Source organism: Prionailurus viverrinus, chromosome C2 (genome assembly GCF_022837055.1).
Source record: "Prionailurus viverrinus isolate Anna chromosome C2, UM_Priviv_1.0, whole genome shotgun sequence".
NCBI lineage: Eukaryota > Metazoa > Chordata > Mammalia > Carnivora > Felidae > Prionailurus > Prionailurus viverrinus.
In genome coordinates, this window is record NC_062569.1 from 31039176 (window position 1) to 31063138 (window position 23963).

General features: G+C 46.3%; 1 protein-coding gene across 2 annotated transcripts in view; it reads left to right on the forward strand.

The window, feature by feature from the left end:
* EPHB1 (EPH receptor B1) overlaps window positions 1-23963 on the forward strand; it is a 430893-nt gene that overhangs the window by 322357 nt on the left and 84573 nt on the right. For both annotated transcript variants that reach the window (XM_047876453.1, XM_047876454.1), the window contains exons 6-9: window positions 9533-9657; window positions 17832-17994; window positions 21958-22066; window positions 22872-22936. In XM_047876453.1, the coding sequence (XP_047732409.1) occupies window positions 9533-9657; window positions 17832-17994; window positions 21958-22066; window positions 22872-22936 (462 nt within the window). The remainder of the gene's footprint in view (window positions 1-9532; window positions 9658-17831; window positions 17995-21957; window positions 22067-22871; window positions 22937-23963) is intronic.

Below are 23963 nucleotides of genomic sequence, written 5' to 3' on the forward strand. Positions count from 1 at the left end.
GTTTCATATAAGGAACAAGATAACCTACCATACCAGCCCCTCAGTCCCAGTCTCATCACCCACGCCATTTATGAGCACCCATAATTTAGTCTGAGGCCTCAAAGGGACTTGTGGAGGCTGCCCAGCACTTTTGGATCTCTCTGTGACCCCTTCAGAGTCTGGGCTGGGGAGATAGGAAATGGACTGGCTTCTGGGCTCTGGGACTCCTGCTTCTGATTCACCCAGAGCAGCTGAATTGTTCTGCTTCTCCTTTAATGCTTCAGGGAAAATTCTGTTAGGAGAAAGGATTCCACAGCTCTTAATAAAAGAAGGAAAATTAGAAAACTGCTAATGCTAGGGTAGCATTTCATCTGAAACCTCCCAGTGAGGTGGGGATGGCCCCAGCCTCTGCCTCTGTGCTATGTAAAGCACTCCTGCCCCTGAGCTCCCAGGATGGCTCTATTCAGACCCACTCCGTATTCCTCCCCAGGGGCACTGTACCTGCTCCGCAGAAGGCAGTTCACAACCTTGCCTCCCCTCCCCGCTGAGCCTTTATCCCTGGAGGGCCACTGTCTATGTTAGGTACAGGTACATGATTTTCTGACCCTTTTACTTCCAGTGTCTTTAGAGAAGAGACTGAAATCACTCCAGTAAAAGCAAACCCTTATGGGACATCTATTATGTGCTAACACAGTAGGAAGAAGCTAAAAACATGACTTCTACTCTAAAGAGTTTATTCCAGTGATGGAGAACAGAGATGAGCACTTGGAAAGTTAGATCTGTCCCAAGGTAGCGATTACAGCCCAATGAGAGTTACTAAAATAAGGTCTTTGAGTTGGGGGGAGGGGGAGATGGGGTGCTCTGGTAGGCATGGTCAGGTGGGGCTTAAGGCAGGGCAGTGTGTTGTGTGATCTGTGCTTCTGAAGTCTACTGGATTACAAAAAGACATGTCAGAGATCCCCAAAGCTGGGTTCTACTGGGACATGGTGTGTGGAGTAGTTAGAGGAAATCAGTGGGGTCCTCTATGGACCAGTTGGGAGGCAGCCTGGACCGGCCATTGGCTGCCATGTTGTTTACTGTTAAGAGGGGGCACTGGGACCTTTTCCAATGGGAACCATTGACGGTGTTTGAGCATCAGAGGAACCTGGGTGAATCAAGCTTTGGAAAGATTAATCTGGCTGCAGTGTAGTTTGAAGTGAAGAGGCCCAAAAGTGTACAAGAGAGGTGGGACTGGATATCAGGTGTAAGGAGATACAGGTGACAATACCAGGAGGAAGACAAGGACAGAGCCAAGGAAGTATCTGTGACCCCTGGGCCTGAGTCATACTATAAGATGAGTGGGCCTTGGCTCATCCTCTCCTCTGAGCCAAAGGTCTATTTGTCCTCAAGGACAAGGCACTTTATTGTTTACATCCTAGATTACTTACAAGAAAAACTTTTGGTCATCTTGAGATGTCACAGGAAACCATCTGTCTTCTGGGATGCTTATCATACCAACCTCTGGGGAACCCTGCCATTAACCTTCCCCTTATCCAAGCTATTCTTCTCCATCATTTCTATCCTGACTGGGTAGACATGTTTATGTATCCCCTCAAATATATTTATCAACTAAATACCCACACTGTCACTGGATTGTGCTTTTCACATTTACTTCCAGAACTATGCCCAGGCATTGACCTGCATATGTCAAGAGTAGTGGACCCAGAAGGAGACTATGAGGTGGTTGCTAAGACCCCTGGCCTGGCAGACTAGTTCTAAGTGGAGGGAGATATGGTCCGTTCAGGGTATATCCTCAGGACATATGAAAGATCCATAACATAAGAATTAATACTCCTGTTTTACAGTTGATGAATTTCAGGCCCCAAGAAGTTAAGTAACCTTAGTCCAAGATTGCACTGTAAGCAGATGGCAGAATGGGAACCCACATGTCTCTACAGCACCTCCAGGCCCTATAGTTCTTCTCTATGTTTGCCAATTCCTACTGCCCTAGGCTGGGGCCCAGGATCCTGACTATTCCTTACCCTGCCTTGTCTTCCTCATAGCCGGGGTCTGTGGTCTACAGATTGCAGGTGGTTAGTCCAAGGATGATTTGGCTGGGAAACGCTCTTGCAGGAAGAATAGAAGAGGTTAACATTACCATGTTATCCAGGTTACCATATATATCCAGGATATACCCAATATATCAATTAGATATATACCCAAGAAAAATGCAAACGTAGGTCCACACAGAAACTTGTATGTGAATGTTCTTAGCAGCATTATTTGCAACAGCCATAATGTGTAAACAACCCAAATGTCCATCAACTAAGGACATCTGTCCTACAAAAAGCAATGCCTGGGAAGGTAGAAGAGGTTACTAAGCTCAGAGGTGCACCGTTCGGGCTGGGGCAGCTGCATCTCTCTGAGGGGTCACTGGAAGGACCTTCCCTCTGTTGCAAACCACATGGCAGGGCCAGGGAGTGTTCCCCCAACCTACCCAGCATGAGTTATCATGAGGAAGTCTGCAGATGGGCTCCTCTTTCTATGGGCCTCCTTGGCAAGTTCAGATATGAAAATCCCCCCTAAGTGGAGAGGTCATTTATCTTCCAGGAGATTTATGAGGGCTGTCACCTGAGCCAAGGCAAAGGGGACTCAGCTGTGACCTGCACCCCAGCTCCCAAGGTGGGTCAGAGGTGGCCTCAGAACAAGACTGTCCCTGGCACAATTTCTACCTGCAGAAGCAACACTGCTTTATATGAAATCTGCCAAACTTTGAAATCCAAGTTCCATATTTTTATAAACTCTTCAGGCATTTTACTACAATAGATCAACTTAATTGTTAACAGTATGTGTGTGTTACTATTGTTTTTATTTAAAACCACTTTAAGTACTTTTGGTGTCTTAACACAGTAAACTGTTATATCATTTACTATTTCCCCAAATGGATTAGGGTTAAAACTGTTGAAAAAGGGGCTCCTGGGTGGCTCAGTTGGTTGGGCATCCAGCTTCAGCTCAAGTCATGATCTCACAGTTGGTGAGTTCAAGCCCTGCATTGGGCTCTGTTGCTGACAGCTCAGAGTCTGGAGCTTGCTTCAAATTCTGTGTATCCCTCTCTCTCTGACCCTCCCCCACTCACACTCTGTCTTTCTCTCTCTCTCTCTCTCTCAAAAATAAAATGTTAAAAAAAATTTAAAAACTGTTGAAAGAATTATTTTGACACAAAAATCAATTAAGACATTAGGAGGCAATTTTTAATAAACAAAGATCATGCATTAGAACTTAGTAATTGTCCTAGGAAAAAAAAGCATCAACTCATTCTCACATCTTGGGGTTTGAGGTGCTTAATTGTTGGAGGGGGTGGGGATGCCCTTATCAAATAAGGATAACAAAATGAATAAGGGGAAAACTTGGAATATGACTGAGTCCATAACTACATTAAACGGTCAAAGAATGTTGTAAACATAAAAGGTATGATCCAGGTGAACCTGAGATATGACAGCAAGGCTTCCATACATCAAGACTCAAGGTCCCGGATTTGGGGTTAACTCCTGGCATAGATTCATGCCACCCTCCCAGACCACAAGCTCTGTGATCCCCTTTGGAGTCTTTCTTACAAATGGAGGGCTGGGTGATAGCTGGCCAGGCCCAGCCGTGAGGCCATAGGTGGTGACCTGTGACCAGTTTGGGTCCAGTTCCATGTTTGTCTGGTGTCACCTATATGTTCTTTCATAACTTGCAGCTGGGACCATCCTGTTCTGGCAATTTATCCACATCTCATTTGTCAGCTCAGGCGAGAACATTCTGTACACTTTCTCTGCCGTATGTGATATACCATCTTGGATCTGCCTGCTTCAAAAGCAATTTGGGAGTATGATCTCCCCAAAGTCTTCCTTGGCGAAAAAGAGGCAGTGACTCACTGACTCAGCCTGCCTTTGCATTTTCTCCATCCCTGAGCCCCTTGACCAATGGAAGTTAAGTCTCTCTCTGCTTCTGATACATCTATTTGTTTTTAAATGTTTGTTTATTTTTGAGAGACAGAGCACGAGCAGGGGAGGGGCAGAGGGAGACACAGAATCCAAGGCAGGCCCCAGGCTCTGAGCTGTCAGCCCAGAGCCTGACATAGGACTCGAACCCATGCACCATGAGATCACGACCTGAACCGAAGTCAGACATTCAAATGACTGAGCCACCGAGGTGCCCCTGCTTCTGACACATTTAAAGGGCCTCTTATTGTTGGCATTAGCCTCTCTCATCAGACACTCCTCATTCTGGTTCTGGTTGTTTTTGAACCCAGCTGATTTTACTCAGTGTTTGACAGGACACTTTGCCTTGCCTCTCCATTCTTTTCTTTGTATCCCTAATTCTTGTCGGGTCCAGCCTCTTTATTTTGCTTAGAAGGAGTGCAGAGCAGTTTTGATTGTATTTGGGGCTTTTGAGGATTTCCTCTTTAGGACAAACACATCCGTCTTGAGCCTTTAGTACCTTTTTTCCAAATAGCCCCTAGGGTAACTCTTTATTTGTACTTTTTCTAAAGAAAGGTCCATATTTATTTCTTTGCTAAATTTTAATAATATGGTGAACTCTTTATTTTCATTTTCTTCTCTCCACAGAGTGTTTAATTTAGTCAAAAGGGTTCTTGTGAGGGAGAGACCTTTTTAAGCATTCAGTGAAACTTCCTTCATCTGAGGACATAGGTTTATGGAGAAGAGACAACTGGCCAGGACTTATTGTTGAAACCAGCATATTTGGGGCTCAGAGGGGCTGCTTCTTTGAATTAATCTTCCCACCTCTCTTCAATCTGACTTAGTTTTGCTAGGTGGTGTTTGAGGGGATACCTGCGCTCATTTTCATTTTCTGTCTTGTTGGAAGTTTTTATAGCATGTAAAAACACCAGATTTAGAGGTGGCATTTGCAGTTGGGGAAGGAAAAAATAGTTTGTCACGGTAGGTGATCACCAGTGTCAGAGCACCAAACGTAAGCTGTCTTGGATTTTCAGGGAGGAAGACTAATACTCTGTTCCTCTCTCCCATGTGCTAAATCTCATCTCAATTAAAACGTAAGGCACTTAGAGTGACCTGTGTGAGGATAAACAGCCTGTAAGGGGGCCTGTGAACATCTGTCATCACCATAAATCTGAGCAATGTTGGCAGTGGTGACCCTTACCCTCTGGCAGCTTCTCCCGGATCCATCCGTGTGCTGATTGGCAGCTGGGAGGTCCTTGCCATCTGTGGCTCTGGATTGCTTCTGGATCACCCTGCCCTGTGATTGCTTCTTTACCACCTAATCCCAGCTACATGCCAAGGATCTTCAGGGCAGGGCTGTGACTTTTTTACTACTCATCCTTTTGTCCCCAGTGATTCAAGCAAGGGCCCAGCACAATGTTTGGCAAATATGTTGAGTCTTGAATGATGGTTTTCCAGGGATTAGAGGCAGAGAAAAGAACCAAGCCCATCAAAATCATCAGACTGTTCAAGTTAATCTTTCCAATTTTTAATCCATGTTGCATTAGCTCTTGAGACAGAGGAGGATCCTAAAAACCTATATGGCACTGACAGGGTTGGCAACATAGAAGTCATGTTTCCATGCGAGCCTGAAAGGGCAGCTGGAGCTGCACAGTGAGTGTGGTGGGGTGGGGGAAGGAGGCTTCCCTGGGGTGCCTGTGTTGGTGGGCCCACCAGGATCCATCCCTCCCCCCACCCCCCTCCACCAACCCTGTGCTCTGCTCTGACTCCAGGAACTGCCCCACCTTCCTCCTCTCCAGGACTCTAGACAGTGCACGCGAGGTCGGGAATGAGGGCCATGAGCCATCCCCACTTAACCATCCAGCCTGTTGCTGACTCTGTGCTCAGTTCCTGGTTTCCTTTTACGTGACTTAGCAGCAGCATTTCACACATTCTTTCCTCCTGGAGACACTCACTGTCACTTGACTTCTAGGTAATCACACTCCCCTGCTTCCTTCTAGCTCATTGGCCTTTCCTTCTCAAGTCTCTTGGCTGTTTCTCCTCCTCTCCTGAATCTTAGATGATATATTCTTTTCTCCTCATTCTCACGATGATCTCTGTCAGTTCTGCTGCTTTCGGTATCTCTCACAAACTGATGGATCTAAACTGGTGTCTCCAGTCTGGACCTCTTATACATGCATTTGCCTACTCCGACTGCTTCTGCTGATGTCTTGCCACATCTCAGTTGATGGCAGCCCCACTCTTCCAGTCACTTAGGCCAAAAACCTTGGAGTCATCTTGGCTGTTCTGTTTCTTCCACATCCCACATCCATTGAGATGTTCTAAATCTATTCAGAATCTGACCACCCCCATTCTCACCACCTCCACTGCTCCAAACCCGGTCCAAGTAACCACAGTCTTGCAGCTGGACTCTGACAATAGTGTTAAGATGGAGCTTTCAGCTTTTACGTGGCCCCTGAATTCTATTTGCAGCACAGGAGAGGGTGATGCTGTTAACATACGAGTCAGATTACGTCACTCCTCTGTTCGCCACCCTCCCATGGCTCTCCTTCTCACCCAGGGGAGAAGCCATCGTCTGTGGCCTCATCTCTTCTCTAGTCCCTCTGGCTCTTTGCTATTCCCCTGGAAGAGTCTGCTCCCAGTTTAGAACCATTGCCTTGGCCTTTCCTTCTCAATTGCTCTTTTCCCAGGTGTTACGTGCCTCCCTCCCCTCCTCCACCCCCATGTGGCTGCATCTACTTCTCAAGCAAGGCCTTGCTGACCCTGTGATTTGGAACAGCAGCCTTCTCCCGGCGAGCCTCCTACACTTGGACATTCTGTGTCCCTTCCCCCCTGCTCCATTTGTTCCTGTTGTACTTAATATTTTAACATACCTTGTGATTGATCACATCTGGCCTTTGACCCCCTCCGCTAGAAAAGAAACTCCGTGAGGACAGGAGATTATATTTCACTCACTATGGAATCTCTGGAACCTAGAGTGGTGACTGGCACATGGCAAATGCCCGGTGAACATTTGTTTAATTCGTTCATTAATGGACCTGAGCCGTGATGCTAAGTTAGGAGGAAGAGAAGGCACATTTGATGGTTGAATTGGGATCACAAATTATTTCGGCTTCCTAGATGAATAGGCCAAATGTTACACCATAAAGGTAAAAGCGTATGTGTAAACCCTTGTAGTCAAACCCACAAGCAAACTATAAACAAAAGTTGAGGCACACACCATGAGAAAACCTAAAGGTTCTGTTTGACAGTAATGTCAAATCAAATGACAGGAACAGGTTTTTGATCCAAAAAAAAAAAAAAAGGCTAAATGGTCACCTTCATTGATGTCTGGTACCCGGATCATGGGAGATAGTAGTTTCACCCTAATCTTTGCTGAGTAAAGAGCAGTGGGAGAATTGGGTTTACCCCTGGGCCATATGCCTACAGAGAGATTTAGATAACATGAGCCCCATTTGGAAAAGAGCCACCTCAGGGGGCAGCGTGTCATGGGAGAAACGTTCATAGTATCTGGCCGTTGTTTTCAGCAGGAAGAACTCAGGGGAGACCTAACTAGCTTCTTTAGTTACTTGACGAGCCATTCTGTGGAAGAGAGAACATTTTCTGTTACCTTAGTCAGTGGAACTGGGACTGGTGAGAAGACACCGAATTTCAGATAGGGATAGGAAGACATGCACATTGGTGAGAGACACCCAAGGATGAAGCCGCAGCCCCTAGAGGCAGTGAGCAGCCAGTCCCTGGGGACGCAGCAGGGCCCAGCAGAGAGTACTTGATAGGGGGATTCAGAATTGCCTTAAATCAGGTCCTCCACGAGGCCGACGCCAAGATGGGATTGGAGGTGCCAGATATTGATGGGCAGGTGGGAGAGGAGGCCAGAGGGGGCTGGCGGAACCATCAGATCACAGTGAAGGAGAGAGGGCAGGAAGGAGGATTAGGTGAGAAGACTCTCAGACAGTCACACTGTACAAAGAACCGTTGGTGAGTCCAGTAGGGAGTCTTTGAGTGAAAGCTGCCCAGCAGAAGAGTCAGGAATGTTTTTTTGTTTTTTTTGTTTTGTTTTGTTTTGTTTTGTTTTGAGGCATCCTTGCTGCTCTCAGTCATTGGCTGGAAGCAGCCTCTGATAAATGGGGCCCCGCATGGATGTGGTGGTGGTTTCAGGGTACAGCAGCCAGGGCCAAGAGTCAGCTGTGTTCCCAGGGGGTGGAAGCTCTGAGAGGCACGTATGCAGGGTCACCCTGAGGTCTATAGTGGGAACCGTGCAGGGTCCTGGGTGGACTCTCTGATTCTAAGTCCTCCTAACACCACGTCTCACACTGTGCTCTCCGATGGCTCTCCGATGGCTCCCTTGAGTATGGGCATCTTCACAAGTGCTCAGCAGCCCCTCCCCTGGCCTGGGGGCCAGCTCACTGAGAACTCACTGAGAGCCCAGTGAGTGGAGAGCAACCCTATCCCCCACCCCCAGACCGGCAGCCATGCTCTGGAGGGGAATCTGTTAACTTAAAGTGAGGATAGTAAATGTCAGTCCGCCATAGTCCCCCAGAGAAACCCTTGTAAAGTGGAGTTCGCATGAGGAAACGACCTTCATCACTAGAGAAGTGCCAGGACTAAACGGAACAGCCCCTGAGCAGAGCGAAGACTGAAGCCTCATCCATTACCCGCCTCTTCCCCTAGAAAGACAGCCCTCATTTATTATTTCCAGACTGTTTTCATTTTACTTACACCGCGCAAAAAATGTTGAATTGGAAAATAAATAATATTATTTCCTAACAGAAATTTTGGAATCACTTCACAGATTTTGGAATTATTATCCTGTTTCCAAATGTTTGGTTTGTGTATCATTTCTTCATTTATATTTGTGAGCTCTTTATCGCAAATGTCCTTATCTGGAAGACTCTGACAGAAGTCTGAATGAACTCTGTTGGTAGTCTGTGCTCATGTCTTTTTGAGCATTGCCTCCTCTCTTCCTTTTGAAGTGCAGCAAAGTCTTACATGCAGTTTCAGAGCTCTTTCTGAAGAGTTTGCTCTTTCTAGAACATTCCTTTCTATGGCAGTAATTCTGCACTGACCAGTTCTAGTTTCTCATTATCATTCCTTGCCTCCACATTCTCTTCTTTATAGGAGCTCACCCCATTAATGCAAGACTGAGATTCCTTCAAAACCTTCTGCTCAAAAACATCCCATTGTGCCTCCTGTCCCACTGTTCTTCTTGTGCCACTGCCTGAAGCCTAGACTTGCTCTGGTTGTCATACCATCCCTGGATGGCTCAGCTTCCTCAGCTGAGCTGAAAGCCACACTGCTTTCATGTGATTCAACCAACCATCTCTTTTTTGGTCAAGCCTTTCTCCTCCCTGCCCAGGAAACACCGTGTCCATTCTAGCCCTGCCCTTACACATGTCCTCCTATCCTAAATTGTCACCTTTTCTCTCCTTTCTCATCCATAATCTACTCACTATGCAAAACCACGGGAAGTTCTGCAGATCAGCTCAGCTGGTAAGAAAGAAAGGGTAGATTCAAACCCAGAGACACTTCTCTCTTCATTTATCTCTGAAAGATGATGCATATCATATACTCGAGGGTCTGTTCATCTGCCCTGTTTCTTCCTCTCTCCACAGCCCCTTCCACTGTTCCCATCATGCACCAAGTCAGTGCCACCATGAGGAGCATCACCTTGTCATGGCCACAGCCGGAGCAGCCCAATGGCATCATCCTGGACTATGAGATCCGGTACTATGAGAAGGTGAGCCAGCTCCGTCCTCAGTCTTTCAATACCCAGGGCCAGCCACTGTCCGGGGGATGGTGGCCATCTGAGGACTGGAGGAAATCCTGAGGGAGGGAAAAATCTGCTGATGGAGGCCAGAGGCTCCTTGGGAGAGTTCATCGGGTCTTCGTTGGCAAAAGTCTCCAAAGTCCAGACTCTTCCTGTGTCAGCTCAGGAGAGAATCTTCCAGCCTACACCCTGCTGTCTGAACAGTTCAGTGGGCCGGTATGGGCAGAACCAATCCCATTTTTCCCAGTCATATGTTCGCTCTATTAACATAGATGCTGCAAAGTTCCAGGTGTCCCCTGAACTTCCCAAAGATTTTGTGGTTTTGTAGAGCCGTGTTCTCTAAAGTTTTTGATCATGTTCTTCCAATATATGTTTGTGTATTTATAGGTCATATGCATGTACTACTGCACTAGTATATTCATAGAGATTGAGGACATGTAAGTGGAAATTTTGAAGGATGAGACAGAAATTAAAAGAAGTGTTTGTGCTGCCCACTGACTTCTCTTTAGCAGCTGCTCCTGAGGCTTGCAGCAGGGCACACACTGCCAAGTAGGGAAGTGGTGCCTTGTGGAGTTCGTCCCCTTGGTCTCTGTAGGGGAGGCAGTACCTCCTTCCCACCCTGTTAAACTGCAGCATTTGCAAAATCCCAGGAAAATACTGACCCAGCACATCGTTTGTAAAGACACTCCATTCATTAATTGGTTCAGCAAGTACTGATTAAGTGCCTGCTATTTGGCAAGTACTATTCCAGGGTATATGCATGATCCAAACAAAGATGCCTGCCCTCACAGGGCTCACTTTCCAACAGAAGGAGACAAAAAAGGAACATAATAAATAAGGAGATCATATAGTAGTTAGAAAATGAATGATGCCATGGAACATAGAAAGAGCAGAGCATGGTAAATGGAATCAGGGGGTCAGGTTTAGGGGAGGAACAGGTTACAGAATTACATAGGAGGGTAAAGGGAGGCCTCTTGGAGTAGGTAGCTTCTAAGTAAAGACTTGAAAGAGGTGAAGTTGTTGTGAAGTGGGGGAGAGAGAGACAACCACCTGTGCAAAGGCCCTGAGGCAGGGTCATGACTGGTGAAGAAGGAAGAAGACCGGCATGACTAGAGTGGTATGAGCAGTGGGAAAGTAGTAGACAGGTGAGAGAGGTAACCAGGGGAGGTGATCAGGCTGGACCTTAGAACTTTAGCTTAACCACTGAGTGATATGAGGGATTTATATAGCAGGGTTAGAAGCAGAGAAGAGACAAAATCTGACTTACATTTTAAGAGGCCCATTCAGCTGTCCCATTAAAAACAGGCCTGCTAGGGGCGCCTGGGTGGCGCAGTCGGTTGAGCGTCCGACTTCAGCCAGGTCACGATCTCGCGGTCCGGGAGTTCGAGCCCCGCGTCGGGCTCTGGGCTGATGGCTCAGAACCTGGAGCCTGTTTCCGATTCTGTGTCTCCCTCTCTCTCTGACCCTCCCCCGTTCATGCCCTGTCTCTCTCTGTCCCAAAAATAAATAAACGTTGAAAAAAAAAATTAAAAAAAAAAAAAAACAGACCTGCTAGATTACAACCAACTAGAACAAGGATGATGGTGGCTTGATTTGGATGGAAGGAGATGGCTAGTGAAGCAGGGTAGATTCCGGATATATAAACTAAAGGCAGAGCAACGGGATTTCTAACAGTTGGGCTTCAGATGTGGGAGGGTTTAGGCCTGGCCCGATAGAAGGAGGTAGCCACCATTGACTTAGAAGGGTGCTTGTTGGGGCTCCTGGGTGGCTCAGTCGGTTAAATGTCCGACTTCTCAGCTCAGGTCATGATCTCATGGTTTGTGAGTTCAAGCCCCACATCGGGCTCTATGCTGACAGCTCAGAGCCTGGAGCCTGCTTCCAATTCTGTGTCTCCCTCTCTCTCGGTCCCTCTCCCCCTCATGCTCTGTCTCTTTCTCTCAAAAATAAATAAATGTTAAGAAAAAGAAAAAAAAAGAAGAATGCTTGTTGTGAGAGAGCATATTTGTGGTAAGGGAAGGGACAGAAGTTCAGCTCGATGTCTAAAACACTTCTGAGATAGCCAGTAGTTCAGGCAGCTAGATGTCCCTGCCTGGAGCTCAGGAGAGAGGCCAGGTTGGAGAAGTCCATCTGGAAGCTGTCAGTATGTAAATGTATGAAAGCCCTGAGCCCGGCAGAACTATCCAGTAGGTCAGTGGAGAGAGGATCAGAGATGGAGACTCACAGCCCTCCAGGATGGAGGCAGTATTGAACAGTGGTACGTGACTGCCTGGGGAAGGAGGGCTCTAGTCTCCAGTGCCCTCCATAACTAACCAGCTGTGCAGCCATGGCCAAATTATTTAACCACTCTGGGTCACAGTTTTCACATTTGTAAAATAGTAGCAGTTTGTGTCCCTGTAAGTGGAGGGCTAGATGGATCACCAATCTAGTCTGTGAGGATGTACACCCTTCCGCCCTTGCGGCCGAAGTTGCAAGCAAGGTGAGGATTAGGTAATGTTCTATTCCATTTAGAGAATATTGGGTTTTGTAGACAGTTGATTCAGATAATTCTGTGAATTGGGGGTAATTTAAACCATCTGGATTCATAAGCAACCATTATATCCAATCAGCTTTGAATTGGGAGCCCTTGTTTGCTAGATATTTTTTATCAGTTAATAAAGTAAATGTTGGGTTTCCACAATGTTTTGGACCAATCTGCCTGGACCAATTGTCCACACAGTCTCATTTCATCATCAAAATTGACCTAAGAGTTTGATAGAGTTATCATGTGTGGCCAGCATATGATGCAATGTCAGAATCACCAGAAAGATTCTAACAGTGCCCCTTCCCACACACACTTGAACTTGAGCCTTATAAGCTCACCTCAGAAAAATAATAGTAATTTCTCCCTAGTCTGCCCCTCTTGGGTGCCAAGAGCTTTATAAGCATTATCTACTTTTCTCCTCACTACCCAGTGTGGTAAATATTAGTATCATTGCTATGGGTAAAGAAGCCAGTGCACAAAGTAGTTCAAAACAAAATAAAACTTACCCAAAAGCACACAGCCAGGAAGTGAGCTTGTCACACAAGGCAGTGCTGGAGATCAGCTACGTACATGCGAACCGCCTGCCTTCCACCTCATCTGCCCTGCCAAAGGCACTCACGCCATCATAGGGGTGGGCTTCGTAACAGGCTCCTGCCTGTGTCCCTTGGCTCCTCATTTTCCAGCCCACACCCGACCTCTTCTGCTACTTTTCCCTTTACGTGAAAGCCTTGTCCTTTGAAATACTGTAATGAACTTCAACTTTTGATGCTATGAAGGAAGCTTATTCTCCCATTTCAGACCACGTCCCTACTTCTCCGTAATTTATACTAATTATTAACAGACACACATGCACAGCAGCCCAATGCCCGAGGCAGCTTCCACACCTCAGTGAAGCATATTATTGTCCTCACTCCAGAGGATAGAATGCTTTCCTCGGAAACACAGAAGATTCTTTGCCAAAGCATTGGTTACCATACGGTATGTTACTACAGAACTCTCCTTCACTTATAAAGTGCTTGACTGTAAGATCTGTTACATTGCCTGGACCATTTCTAATACAAATAAAGAAAAATACATTACCCTGTGAGGGTATTTTGAAATAACCACAGTGGTAATAAATCATCATACACTGAGTATCTATTATGTGCCAGATATTCACAAATACATTAGCTCTGATCTTGAAAAGAAATAAAAAGAAAGATACTTGAGAGCCAGGTATAACCAATTTATAGGTGATGGAACTAAGTCACAGAAAGGTTAAATGACTTACCCATGACTATAGAGAATCAAAACTATGGACATTTTTGTTATATTTCAATGGCAAAAATTTCCGAGCTCAGTAAGGAACTAGATAGGAATCATGCTGATGCCGAGGATCTCAAAATTAATGTGGCCTGTGAAATAAAAGATTGTATCTTAATTTTAAATCCAAATTCTTGTAAGCAGAATGATCTGCCTACCTGCTCCACGAGGCTGGCGAATCCTGGTCTTTAGAGATGCAAACACAATAAAACTCAGCCCAGTAGATATCCTGGATTCACCCCAAAGAAATAAATCCCCATTCCTCCGTTCTGTGCCACTTCTTCTAAGCCAGGAGTCAGCAGAGTTTTTTCCATAATGGACCAAATAGGAAATATTTTAAGTTTGTGGCCATATAGTCTCTGTCCCAACTACTCAACTTGCCTTTGTAGAAGAAAAACAGCCATAGGCAATATATCAGAAGGTGGGCATGGTTGAGTTCCAATAAAGCTTTATTTACAAAAACAGGTAGCTAGTCATGGGCCATAGTTTTCCAACCCCTGAAAACCCACCCTGGGTCTCCTACTTCACATCGCCCTCTCAATTTATGCTTGGAACACCTTTCAATTTCAGCTCTATAAATAGAATCAATGAGGCTTTCGCCTCCTCCAACAGCTCATTAATAGAGAGCTCAGATGCCATCGAGCTGATGACACTCCCAGAGCCTCTCCATGTTCATCTCCTTCCCATTTTCATATGCTTCCATTTATCATCCTCTCTTGTTTACTGTCTTGTAGCACTTTTCACTCCTGGTGTCAGCGCTTGTAGGCAAACCATGGGAGGGGCATCTACATCTGCTCTCAGCTGTCTTCATGATTAAGCGTTTAGACGCTTTCTTGCTCTTCATAACTGTCTGGGCCAGAATGGACTGGTTTAGGCCTTGGGAATTTCTACCCTTCAAATTTTAGGATCATTTTCTCCTAGAAACTCTTTCAGGCGTTGGCAATATCTTGTGCTCGATCGATTGGTTCAAATAACTGGTCTGAAGTGTGGTGTTTATTCATTCATTTAGCACTGAACCGTTGAGCAGTTTGGTGCCAGCCCTGGGCCACAGGTTGGGGATGGGAGCCATGGTCTCTGCCCTCGATAGCGATGATCTATACCTCTCACATGCTTATAGAATCAATCATGAAGCAAACAAACAAACAAAAAAGCCACGTGCTCTTTGCTCTCACCCATTTGCCTGCAGTTGATTAATGGGTTTGAAGAGAACAAGGATTAATACTCATTTTAATCACGAAACTTCTTGAATGTGTGGGCTATAAAATGATAAGGGGTTAATGTTTTGTCTTCACAATCCAAATACTAATACGCCAAAAGACAGTTGTCAGTAAAAGAGCTGCCCAGTGGATGTTTCACTTCTTTCAAGCAGTGCCTAATTCCACAGATACCAGTGAAACCAGAAAATCCAGACAGCTACCCGGATTTTGTAGCAATGGGATTTTGTCCTAATTTGCAAGGTGATTAGGTGATTTATATAGGTTTAGGTCTTAGATCTTCAGTGTGTTAGGACAGTAATGACCAACGTTCTAGCTAATATCCCTCCTATAGTAGACAGCCTTTTTTCTGCTGGATCCCTGATTGGTGGTGGGGTGGGGGCATCCTCCTTTTTTTTTTTTTTTTAATAGATCAAACCGATGGATGGACAGTTCCTTCCAAGCAGTCCCTCCCAGAGGTCAATGGATATCCCCTCCATGAGGATGAGTGTGTAACCTTCAACCGTCTATTCAAGCTGACCTCTAGCCTGTGGTCTCTTAAAACTACTTCCAAGCATTTGTCACCACCACATGTGTCACCACAGTCTAGATGGGCCCACTTGCTTGCAGGCTTCTCATCTCTTTAGGCCTTGCTTTCACGTGTTCTATTCAGTTCTCACTCTCTGTATTTGTCCATGTGGCTAATTTCTTCCGCCTTTGATGACTCAACTAACGTCACCCTCCCAGTCTCCTTAGCAGCCTGAGTTGGGTGACCCTCTGCTCTTCCCGCCCCCCCCCCCCATCCCCCAGCCCCCTAAGCTGCCTTCTGCCAGGTCACTCAGTCAGCACTGCTGTCAGCATCTGGGTATTTTCTGGTCCACCCCACAAGATTTTGCATCCCCAAGGAGAGGGGCCATGACTTGGCCCCTGAAACCATGTGTAGGTAGTACCCAGCACATGGTAGCATGCCATAAATGTGGCTGCTGGGCCAAATGATTGAGTGAATGCACATCAGGTCACCTCTGCCTTTGCAAAGTAGATGTTTGCATATTTTAAAACAATGGCAATTTTTTTTAAATCATTGCACTGTATTCTTTTCTCCTGGCTCAACTCCCCAAACTTCTGTTGCTTGTCTGAGGCTGTGGCTTACACATCTCTTGCCATCAGCTTTCCCCTCATTTGTTACCATGCCCCTCAAACCATTGTGCCTAGAATTCATCACAGAACCCCAGATCGCACAGGGACTTGGGAGCTTCCCTCTCAATGACCTAAGCTCTTCATTTTCACTGATGTCCCCATTTTGCTCTGAGACTGATGGTACAGACAGGGGCAGTCCCAGAGTTGAAACATTTGTTCCTGTATACTTGGAGATAACCCACAGTCTTCATAATCCACACATGAAAATGATAAGAGGCCAGGCTGGTGTATATGAGGGCACTGAGGGGAGGGTGTAAAGATGAAAGACAGCAATGAACAGAGTCCATGGGAAGCCTTCCTGGAAGAGGGGGCTTTAGAGATACACAAGGAACATGCAGGGTGCAGAGGAGCACTAGAGAGAGGCATTTCAGACCGGGAAAACAGCCCAAGCAAAGACCCTGGGTCTGGGAGTATGGCCCCTGAAGGGACAGCAAGGTGGTAATTTGGGGGTTGTGAGAGACTGGAATTGCTTCATTATGAGGACCCTATAAACCTAGATTTAGGAGTTTTGTTTTTATCTGATTATAACTTTAGGGAAGGTCAGAGATCTTTTTTAATGTTTTGTTTTTATTTTTGAGAGAGAGAGAGACAGACAGACAGCGTGAGCAGGAGAGGAGCAGATAGAGAGGGGGACACAGAACTTGAACCAGACTCCAGGCTCCATGCTGTCAGCACAGAGCCCAATGTGGGGCTCAAACTCACTAACTGTAAGATCATGACCTGAGCCTACATCAGATGTTTGACTGAGCCACCCAGGCGTCCTGTTAGAAAAAAAGTTTGGATTTGGTGGAGAGGGAGTGGCAGAAAAGATAGGAGGCTACAAAAGTCTAGGCACAAACCAAATGTTAGTAGCAAAGACAGGAAATACCCTTGAAGGCACCAACTATGGATGGGGAGTCAGAAGGCTGAGAAACAGGAGCAAAAATCTGTGCACACCAGAGGACACTCATGTGTGGATAACAGAGACTATAGAAGACCAGGCAGAAGGTGCCGGAAAGAGTGGTGGGGGTGGAGGGGTGACCCCTGAATAGGTGAGAAGGGGCAGAGCCTACTCTCCAGGGAGAATGGACATGTCCTCCCGATGCTGGTGGAGAGGGAACTAGAAGTTGGGATCCAAACAGACTGACACAGGCCAAAGTGAAGGCAGAAGCAGGTATGGGAGGTGGTTTGGAATGGCCTCAGGCTTTGCAGCAGAGTGGACACTAAGTCACTCAGCTAAGGACTAGGACCTGAGGGAACTTAAGGGGTGCTCTAGAACAGTCATGGTGAGGAGATCCTGAGTGAGGAGAGAAAAGGCAAGTCCTCAATAGAAATGAGACAAAGGGCAGGGGCACCTGGGTGCCTCAGTCAATTAAGTGTCCGACTCTTGGTTTCAGTTTAGGTCATGATCTCACAGTCGTGATTTCAAGCCCCATTTGGGGCTCTGTGCTGACAGTGCGGAGCCTGCTTGGGATTCTCTCTCTCCCTCTCTCTCTGCCCCTCCCCACTCATGTGTGTGCTCTTTCTCTCTCTCAACATAAATAAACCTTAACAAAAAAAAAAAAGGGGGAGACAAAGGGCCGATGCTGCCCAGCTTGCTTCTACTGACATCGGAGACGCAACACGATTTTGCAAAGCTGCATGTGCACTGAACCCTGGATGGGGAAGGACTAGAAAATGACGATGAGCCCCCCAGCCTGGCTCTGAGAGCCTAGCCATTTGCTCAGAGCCTCCTTTTTAGAGCATGGCCACCTCATGACACAGAGCTGATCCTTCATTCCCTTGGTCCAGGCCAGATGTCCCCCATTCAGAGAGAGGGCCTGGGGCCAGTGACAGCTTTTAGCAGATCTGTAGGACCAAGGACTGACAGGGCTTGGGTGCTCCAGGGTGGAGTAGGTGGGGACGCAGACCTCAGGAGGAGGCTGCAGACCGTTCTCCTCACTCTCTTTCAGGAGCACAATGAGTTCAACTCCTCCATGGCCAGGAGCCAGACCAACACGGCACGGATTGACGGCCTACGGCCAGGCATGGTGTATGTGGTGCAAGTGCGTGCCCGCACGGTGGCGGGCTATGGCAAGTTCAGTGGCAAGATGTGCTTCCAGACGCTGACTGATGGTAAGAGGCAGGCCAGTGAAGTGGTACAGGGCCAGCACTTGGGGGAGGGGAAGAGGCCCTGAAAAGCTGCCCTTGCAGCCCAAGTGCCAACCTCTCACTGGATTCCAGTGCGATTCCCTTGGAAGGGTTTGCCCTGGAGGGGTGGGGGCAGGGCATTACTCTTGCGTCATTCACAAGGCAGGGCATCTTTCTGAAGTCAGGCCTATTTCTCTCCTAACATCGCTTGGGTTTTCCTTCAGTGGGTCTCTGTACCACATGCAGAGAGGTCCTGGCAGGGAGACCCCCACGTAGCTCAGGGTTCATGTGCCTCCTGCCTCAGAATCAGGGCCCAGGTGTTGCCATTGTTTTACCCTCACTCCCACTTCACCCCTCTGTTCTGGGGGACTGGGAGCTGAGCTCACAACCTAATTTCACGAGATAAGGTCTCCAGGAAGGACACAGAGGGGCAAATTTTGGGGTATAGCAGTCCCATGCAACCAGTATCTCAGCTTGTTTGAAACAGCTTCACATGTGACTCTAGCCATGTATCTCCAGTGATAATAGACAGACACTGTCTTCTAAACCATCCCCAAGGCCAGAAAGCCTGTCACCCAAAATACTTCCACCTTTGGGCTTTGTTAGTTCCCCATTAATGACAGTCTCTCCTGGTCCTCTGAGACCACGCTTTTAAATGGTTATGAAAATCTGATTTCCCTGTAGCCTGAGGAGGCGGCATGGGATATCTGCCTGTGTTCACCCACTCTTTCCCTTAGCCAGCCATTTACTGTGGTGTATGCTTTCGTTTTTCTGTTCACTGTCTGTCCATTTTATTTATTCATTTGTGAGCTGTTTCCTGATAGTTTTCCAGATATCAGTCTCTTCTCAACCCCCTCAACTGAGAGCCTTTAATTTTTCACTTATTAATTAAATTACACACAAAACAGTCTGCCTTTACATAACATTTTATTCTAGGCCAGCACTCTCTGACTAGGCATGTGATAGGACCTGAGGTTTTATATTGACTCACATTATGATGTTTAACAATTTAACATTTCACCAGAAACATTTAAAATCAGATGATTTCATATGAAAACCATAATGTGCATTTTCTTGTGAAAAGCTGAAAAGAAGCCAGAGCTGATGGGTGTTGTAGGGGGAGGGCTGTACCCCCGAGCTGAGAGGCGGCTGCCCCCATGGGGCATCTGCCCCTTCCCAGTGATTTGTACCCAGATGCTTTAATGTGAGTTTTCTGGCTCCTGTAGGATTGGAGTTTGCAACTCGTTTTTAGTTCTTTTCAGGTGAATCTTCGCTCATATTTTGAGGATAGTGAGATGGGGTAGAAACTGAGCCAATTTATTCAGGTTAATAATGCTGCCGGTATGAAAAGAATGCAGACTGTCTCCTGTTCCTTAAGGATTCTGTCCCCTCTTTGCACCTTACTTACCATCTAGATTTATGGGCACTGTGGCACCAGGAAGTACACAGGATTAAAAACCCAAAACTCAGAATGCTCTGAGCACTGGTCTCTTGGCAATTCTGCTAGACAAATCAAGAATTAACAAATTTCTCCCAAGAAGACTATTCCTTTTACATTTGGCAGTTAAGTTTTATAAACCCAAGAGGGGCTAGATATAAGAGAGTTTTGGTAAGTGGCCAAATTCAGGAGTATTTATCTTAATGACTGAGGTTGGCACATCAGTAGTAATTATGTTCACTGAGGCTTCGGGCCCTGTCTTCAGCATAAAGGTGAGTTGAAGGTTGATCGGTGATCGGTCATTGGAGCCGGAGGACCTATAGGATTCCGCCCAGGGTCAAAGACCACACTTTGGGCAGCATTGACCTCCACATGACAGCAGAGCTACTATGGGCTGCTGTTAGCTCTAGTATGCTAACCTTTGGCTTATATGCTTTTTTTTTTTAACCCATTCATACAGCATGATATCTGCACGTTTATCAAACAGTCCAGGTGATTCTTATGCTCCCCGGTGTTTGAGAATCATCATTCAACTCTGTGAGCAGAGGAAGGCACTTCTAAAGATAAGGATGTTGGTTCTTGAAGCCTCTCACTCTCTAGAAATCAATTTTAAAGACTGAAGGTCACATTGCTTTATGAAGTTTTTAAGTTATAAAGATGTTTTTATGGACTCTTCATTGTGGTTCCTTGAATTTTGTTCTTTTGCCAAAAAAAATTTTTTTAAAAGTTTAATCACTTATTTTGAGAGACAGAGAGAGAGAGAGAGAGAGAGAGAGAGAGGCAGAGAAAGAGGAAGAGAAAGAGAATCCCTAGCAGGCTCCGCACTGTCAGTGCAGAGCCCAGTGTGGGTCTCAAACTCCCGACCTATGAGATCAAGACCGGAGCTGAAACTGAAAGTCGGGCACTCAACTGACTGAGCCACCCAGGCACACACACCCCATTTTTTTTTTTAAACACACATGTTACAGAAAGCTGTCAGTTGAGACACTATACCTTCAGTCTTTAAAATTGATGTCTATGGAGTGGCTTCGAGAATAACATCCTTATCTTTGGAAGTCTCTTTCTCCACTCACAGAGTTGAACAGTGGTTCCTAAACTTTGGGCAGCATGAGAATCGCCTGGAACATTTGGTAAATATGGAGATATTCTGCTCTTCACTCAAAGGTTCTGATTCAGTAGACCTGAGGAGGGCCCCAGAAAAAGTCATGGTTTGTTATCGGGCTCAGGTGATTCTGATGCAGGACATGGTGAATTTCACTTCAAGAGCTATTGTCATTGAGGTTGCCAAGTGAAATACAGGATGGCCAGATAAATTTGAATTTCAGATAAAGAACTGACAATATTTTATTCTAAGTAAGTATCTCCCATTCAACATTTGGGGTATACTTACACTAAAACATTATTCATTGTGTACCTGAAATTCACTTTTAACTGGTTGGCCTGTTTTACTGTATCTGGCAGTATTGTATTTTTGGTCGGCCTGTATTTACTGTATCTGGAAGTATTGGTCGGCCTGTTTTACTGTATCTGGCAACCTTAATTGTAATAGAACACATAAAGCTTGATCTCTGTATGCCTCAGTCCTTAATGCCAAGTGGAGGAATAAGCATAATAATAATAATAATAATAATAATAGCCAGCTAGGCCAAGTGGTTTCTATGGATTAAGGAAAAGAGTATTAGGATTTGGGACACCCATGATAGTGCAGACATTGCAAACTGTGCCTCTCATAATTTGATTGTTTTATTATTACCTTTTTTAGTAGAAAGGAGTCTGAGGGTCAGAGAGACTAAAGACTTTGTCCAGGATCACGGAGCTCACCCATGGTAAAGCCAGGGTTTCGGGGAGCTCTGTTCACCTCTGTGACTCGGGGGCTTCCTTTTTGCCCGCGTAATACAGTACAGTTCTAACCTTGGCAGAGGCCTTGATCCTATTCTTCTTGAGTGGGAACTTTGGAGTGCCGGGCCATTTCTCCGGTGTTCCTTCATCCTCCACAGCTCCTGGTGTAGCACCTGCTGCCCAGCTGCTGATATTCTTTAAATATCTGCTCAAAGAATCTATACGCTGTGCTGTGTTTCAACACCTGTGTGTTTTCAAAAGTCCTTCAGCAGTGGTTTTTCTTCTTCCCCTTAGACGTATCCTAGCATGACTGACCGTCCTTTGAGATACCTTCCAAATGAGGGGATGTAGATTGGAGTCACCTCTGCTGTGGGGACGCATGTCATCAGCATTTAATTCTGAGCTTCTATCCCTGCTGTTTTGTTTTTATTGTTACTGTCATTTGCTTCTAGTTGTTCTTGTTTATTTGTGACTTGAAGATCATTCTTTGTTTTAGTTGGTCTTCTAGCTCTGAAGCATGGAAGCTGTACTCTACATATACATACACACACACACACACACACACACACACACACACACACATATTTATAATGTCTTTAGTGTCATGCATTGAGTCCCAGCTGTATGCAATGAGCACACAGGAAGAACTCTAATGCCTCTTTTTCACCTAGATGACTACAAGTCTGAGCTGAGGGAGCAGCTGCCACTGATTGCTGGCTCGGCAGCAGCCGGGGTCGTGTTCGTGGTGTCATTGGTAGCCATCTCCATCGTCTGTAGCAGGTAGGTCCTCTACTTCCATCTGCTCCTACTAGCTCACCTCAGACTCGGAAAGCCCCTCTCCACATGCAGGCCCCTCCCAGGCCATGCAGACTGGACGGGGCCTGACCATACACAGCCTTGCTGTCAAGCTCATGGTCATCATTCCATCTCAATCCACAGGCAGCCTAGAATTGTCCAGATTATTTGTTTTCTCTGTGCCTGGGATAAAATCCTCCATAAGAGCTGGGCAAGGCTATGGGTAAACAGCATCCATCTTCAAACCTCATTTTATTCCCCCTCACTGTTGGAGCGACAGTTACCAAATTGCATTTGACCCACTGGAGCATCACACCCTGTACTGCAACCCATCGTCTGGTTAGAGAGCCAAGGCCCTCGGCAGAGGGCACAAGGCAGGCAGTCAGGAGGAGAGCCAAGGAGGAAAACAGGAACTCCAAGTTCTGCAGAAGGGCAGGCCCTGAGGCCTTGTGCATTTTTAATACTGTTGCTACTGCCTTTGGGGGTTAGCCCAGATTCTGCTCTGGAAAGCACTGTAGTTGGCTTCTCCTGAGCCGTTCCATGGTACAGCCAGCATGCTGATGGGTATCCTGAGAACCTCTGCCCCAGGCTCTGACGGGAACCCAGAAGCAGACCCGGCTTCCAGGAAGCAGGACAGGAGCTAAATGTTAAAGTGGGAGCTGCCCAGTTCCCAGTCCCAGAAGATGCCCTAGTGAGCCCCCGTCGGGACAGGGGAGCTGGGGGACACCCCTGGTGCCGAGCAGCAGGGGTGCACTCCAGCTAAAAGAGTTCCTCTTCCTCGCATCTACAGGAAACGGGCTTACAGCAAAGAGGCCGTGTACAGCGATAAGCTGCAGCATTACAGCACCGGCCGAGGTGAGTAGAAAGCACACATCCACTGCCTGGTAGAGCAGGTGAGTGCTTGGAGGAGTGCTCCTTACAGCCAGACTGGCCAGTCCCAATGACAAGTCCCCTTCCAGCCCCCGGTGCCCCAGCAGCATCCTTTCTCTGCAGGTCCCCAGGGCCACAGTCTGCCTGCCCCATCTGCTCTCTGCCCGTTGTGGGCACTCATTGGATGCTTGGCGGGTAGATTATCTTCCATGTTGATAAGCCCGTATAGGACACAGAATTCGGGGAAAAGATTGGGTTTAGCAAGTCAATGAATCCTGAAATCAGACTCAGTGGGAAAAGATGGAGGGTTCTCTATTAACATCTTCTGCCTTATCTTATCCAATTGAGCGGCTGGGGAATGTGTTAACCAAATTCACAGATAAGCCAGAGAACATGAATATAGGGAATTAAAAAGATAGCAGAGCCCAAGAGGCCAGAGTGTTGGGATATCTCCCAAGTGTTTTCTTTTAAGCAGTGCCTTTAAAAGTTTTTCTCACTCATTATCCTACCCATCTCTTTTTTAAAAATCTATGTATAATATTTTTATAACTAAAATTTCTCCTTACCAACGTACAGTGTAAAGTCCTACGTCAAAACTATTCTTTTATCTGTGTAATTACAACATTGCAGGATCTGAAAAAAAGGTCACTTGGGGCACCTCCCTACTTCCAGAAAGCTTAGATCCTTGGGACATGTTGTCTTTCTAAATAACTCCTTTTGAATTCCACAGTTACCCTCAGAAATCTGTCCCAGCACTTTGCACTGTGCTCTGTCTCAGGCTTCTTCTGTAAATCTCAACTCACCTAAATCCCCCTGTGCAATGTCAGCCCTTTTCTTCCTGTTCACTCAGCAGCAAGCATAGAAAATAGACCTTGTACACACACACACACACACACACACACACACACACTCAGTGTGACTTCAATGGGCAGTCCTGGGAGCGAAAATGGGCTAAAGGCAAAATTTCTCATGGACCAAACTCCTCCCTTCTCTAAAATCGAGTCAGGAAAGT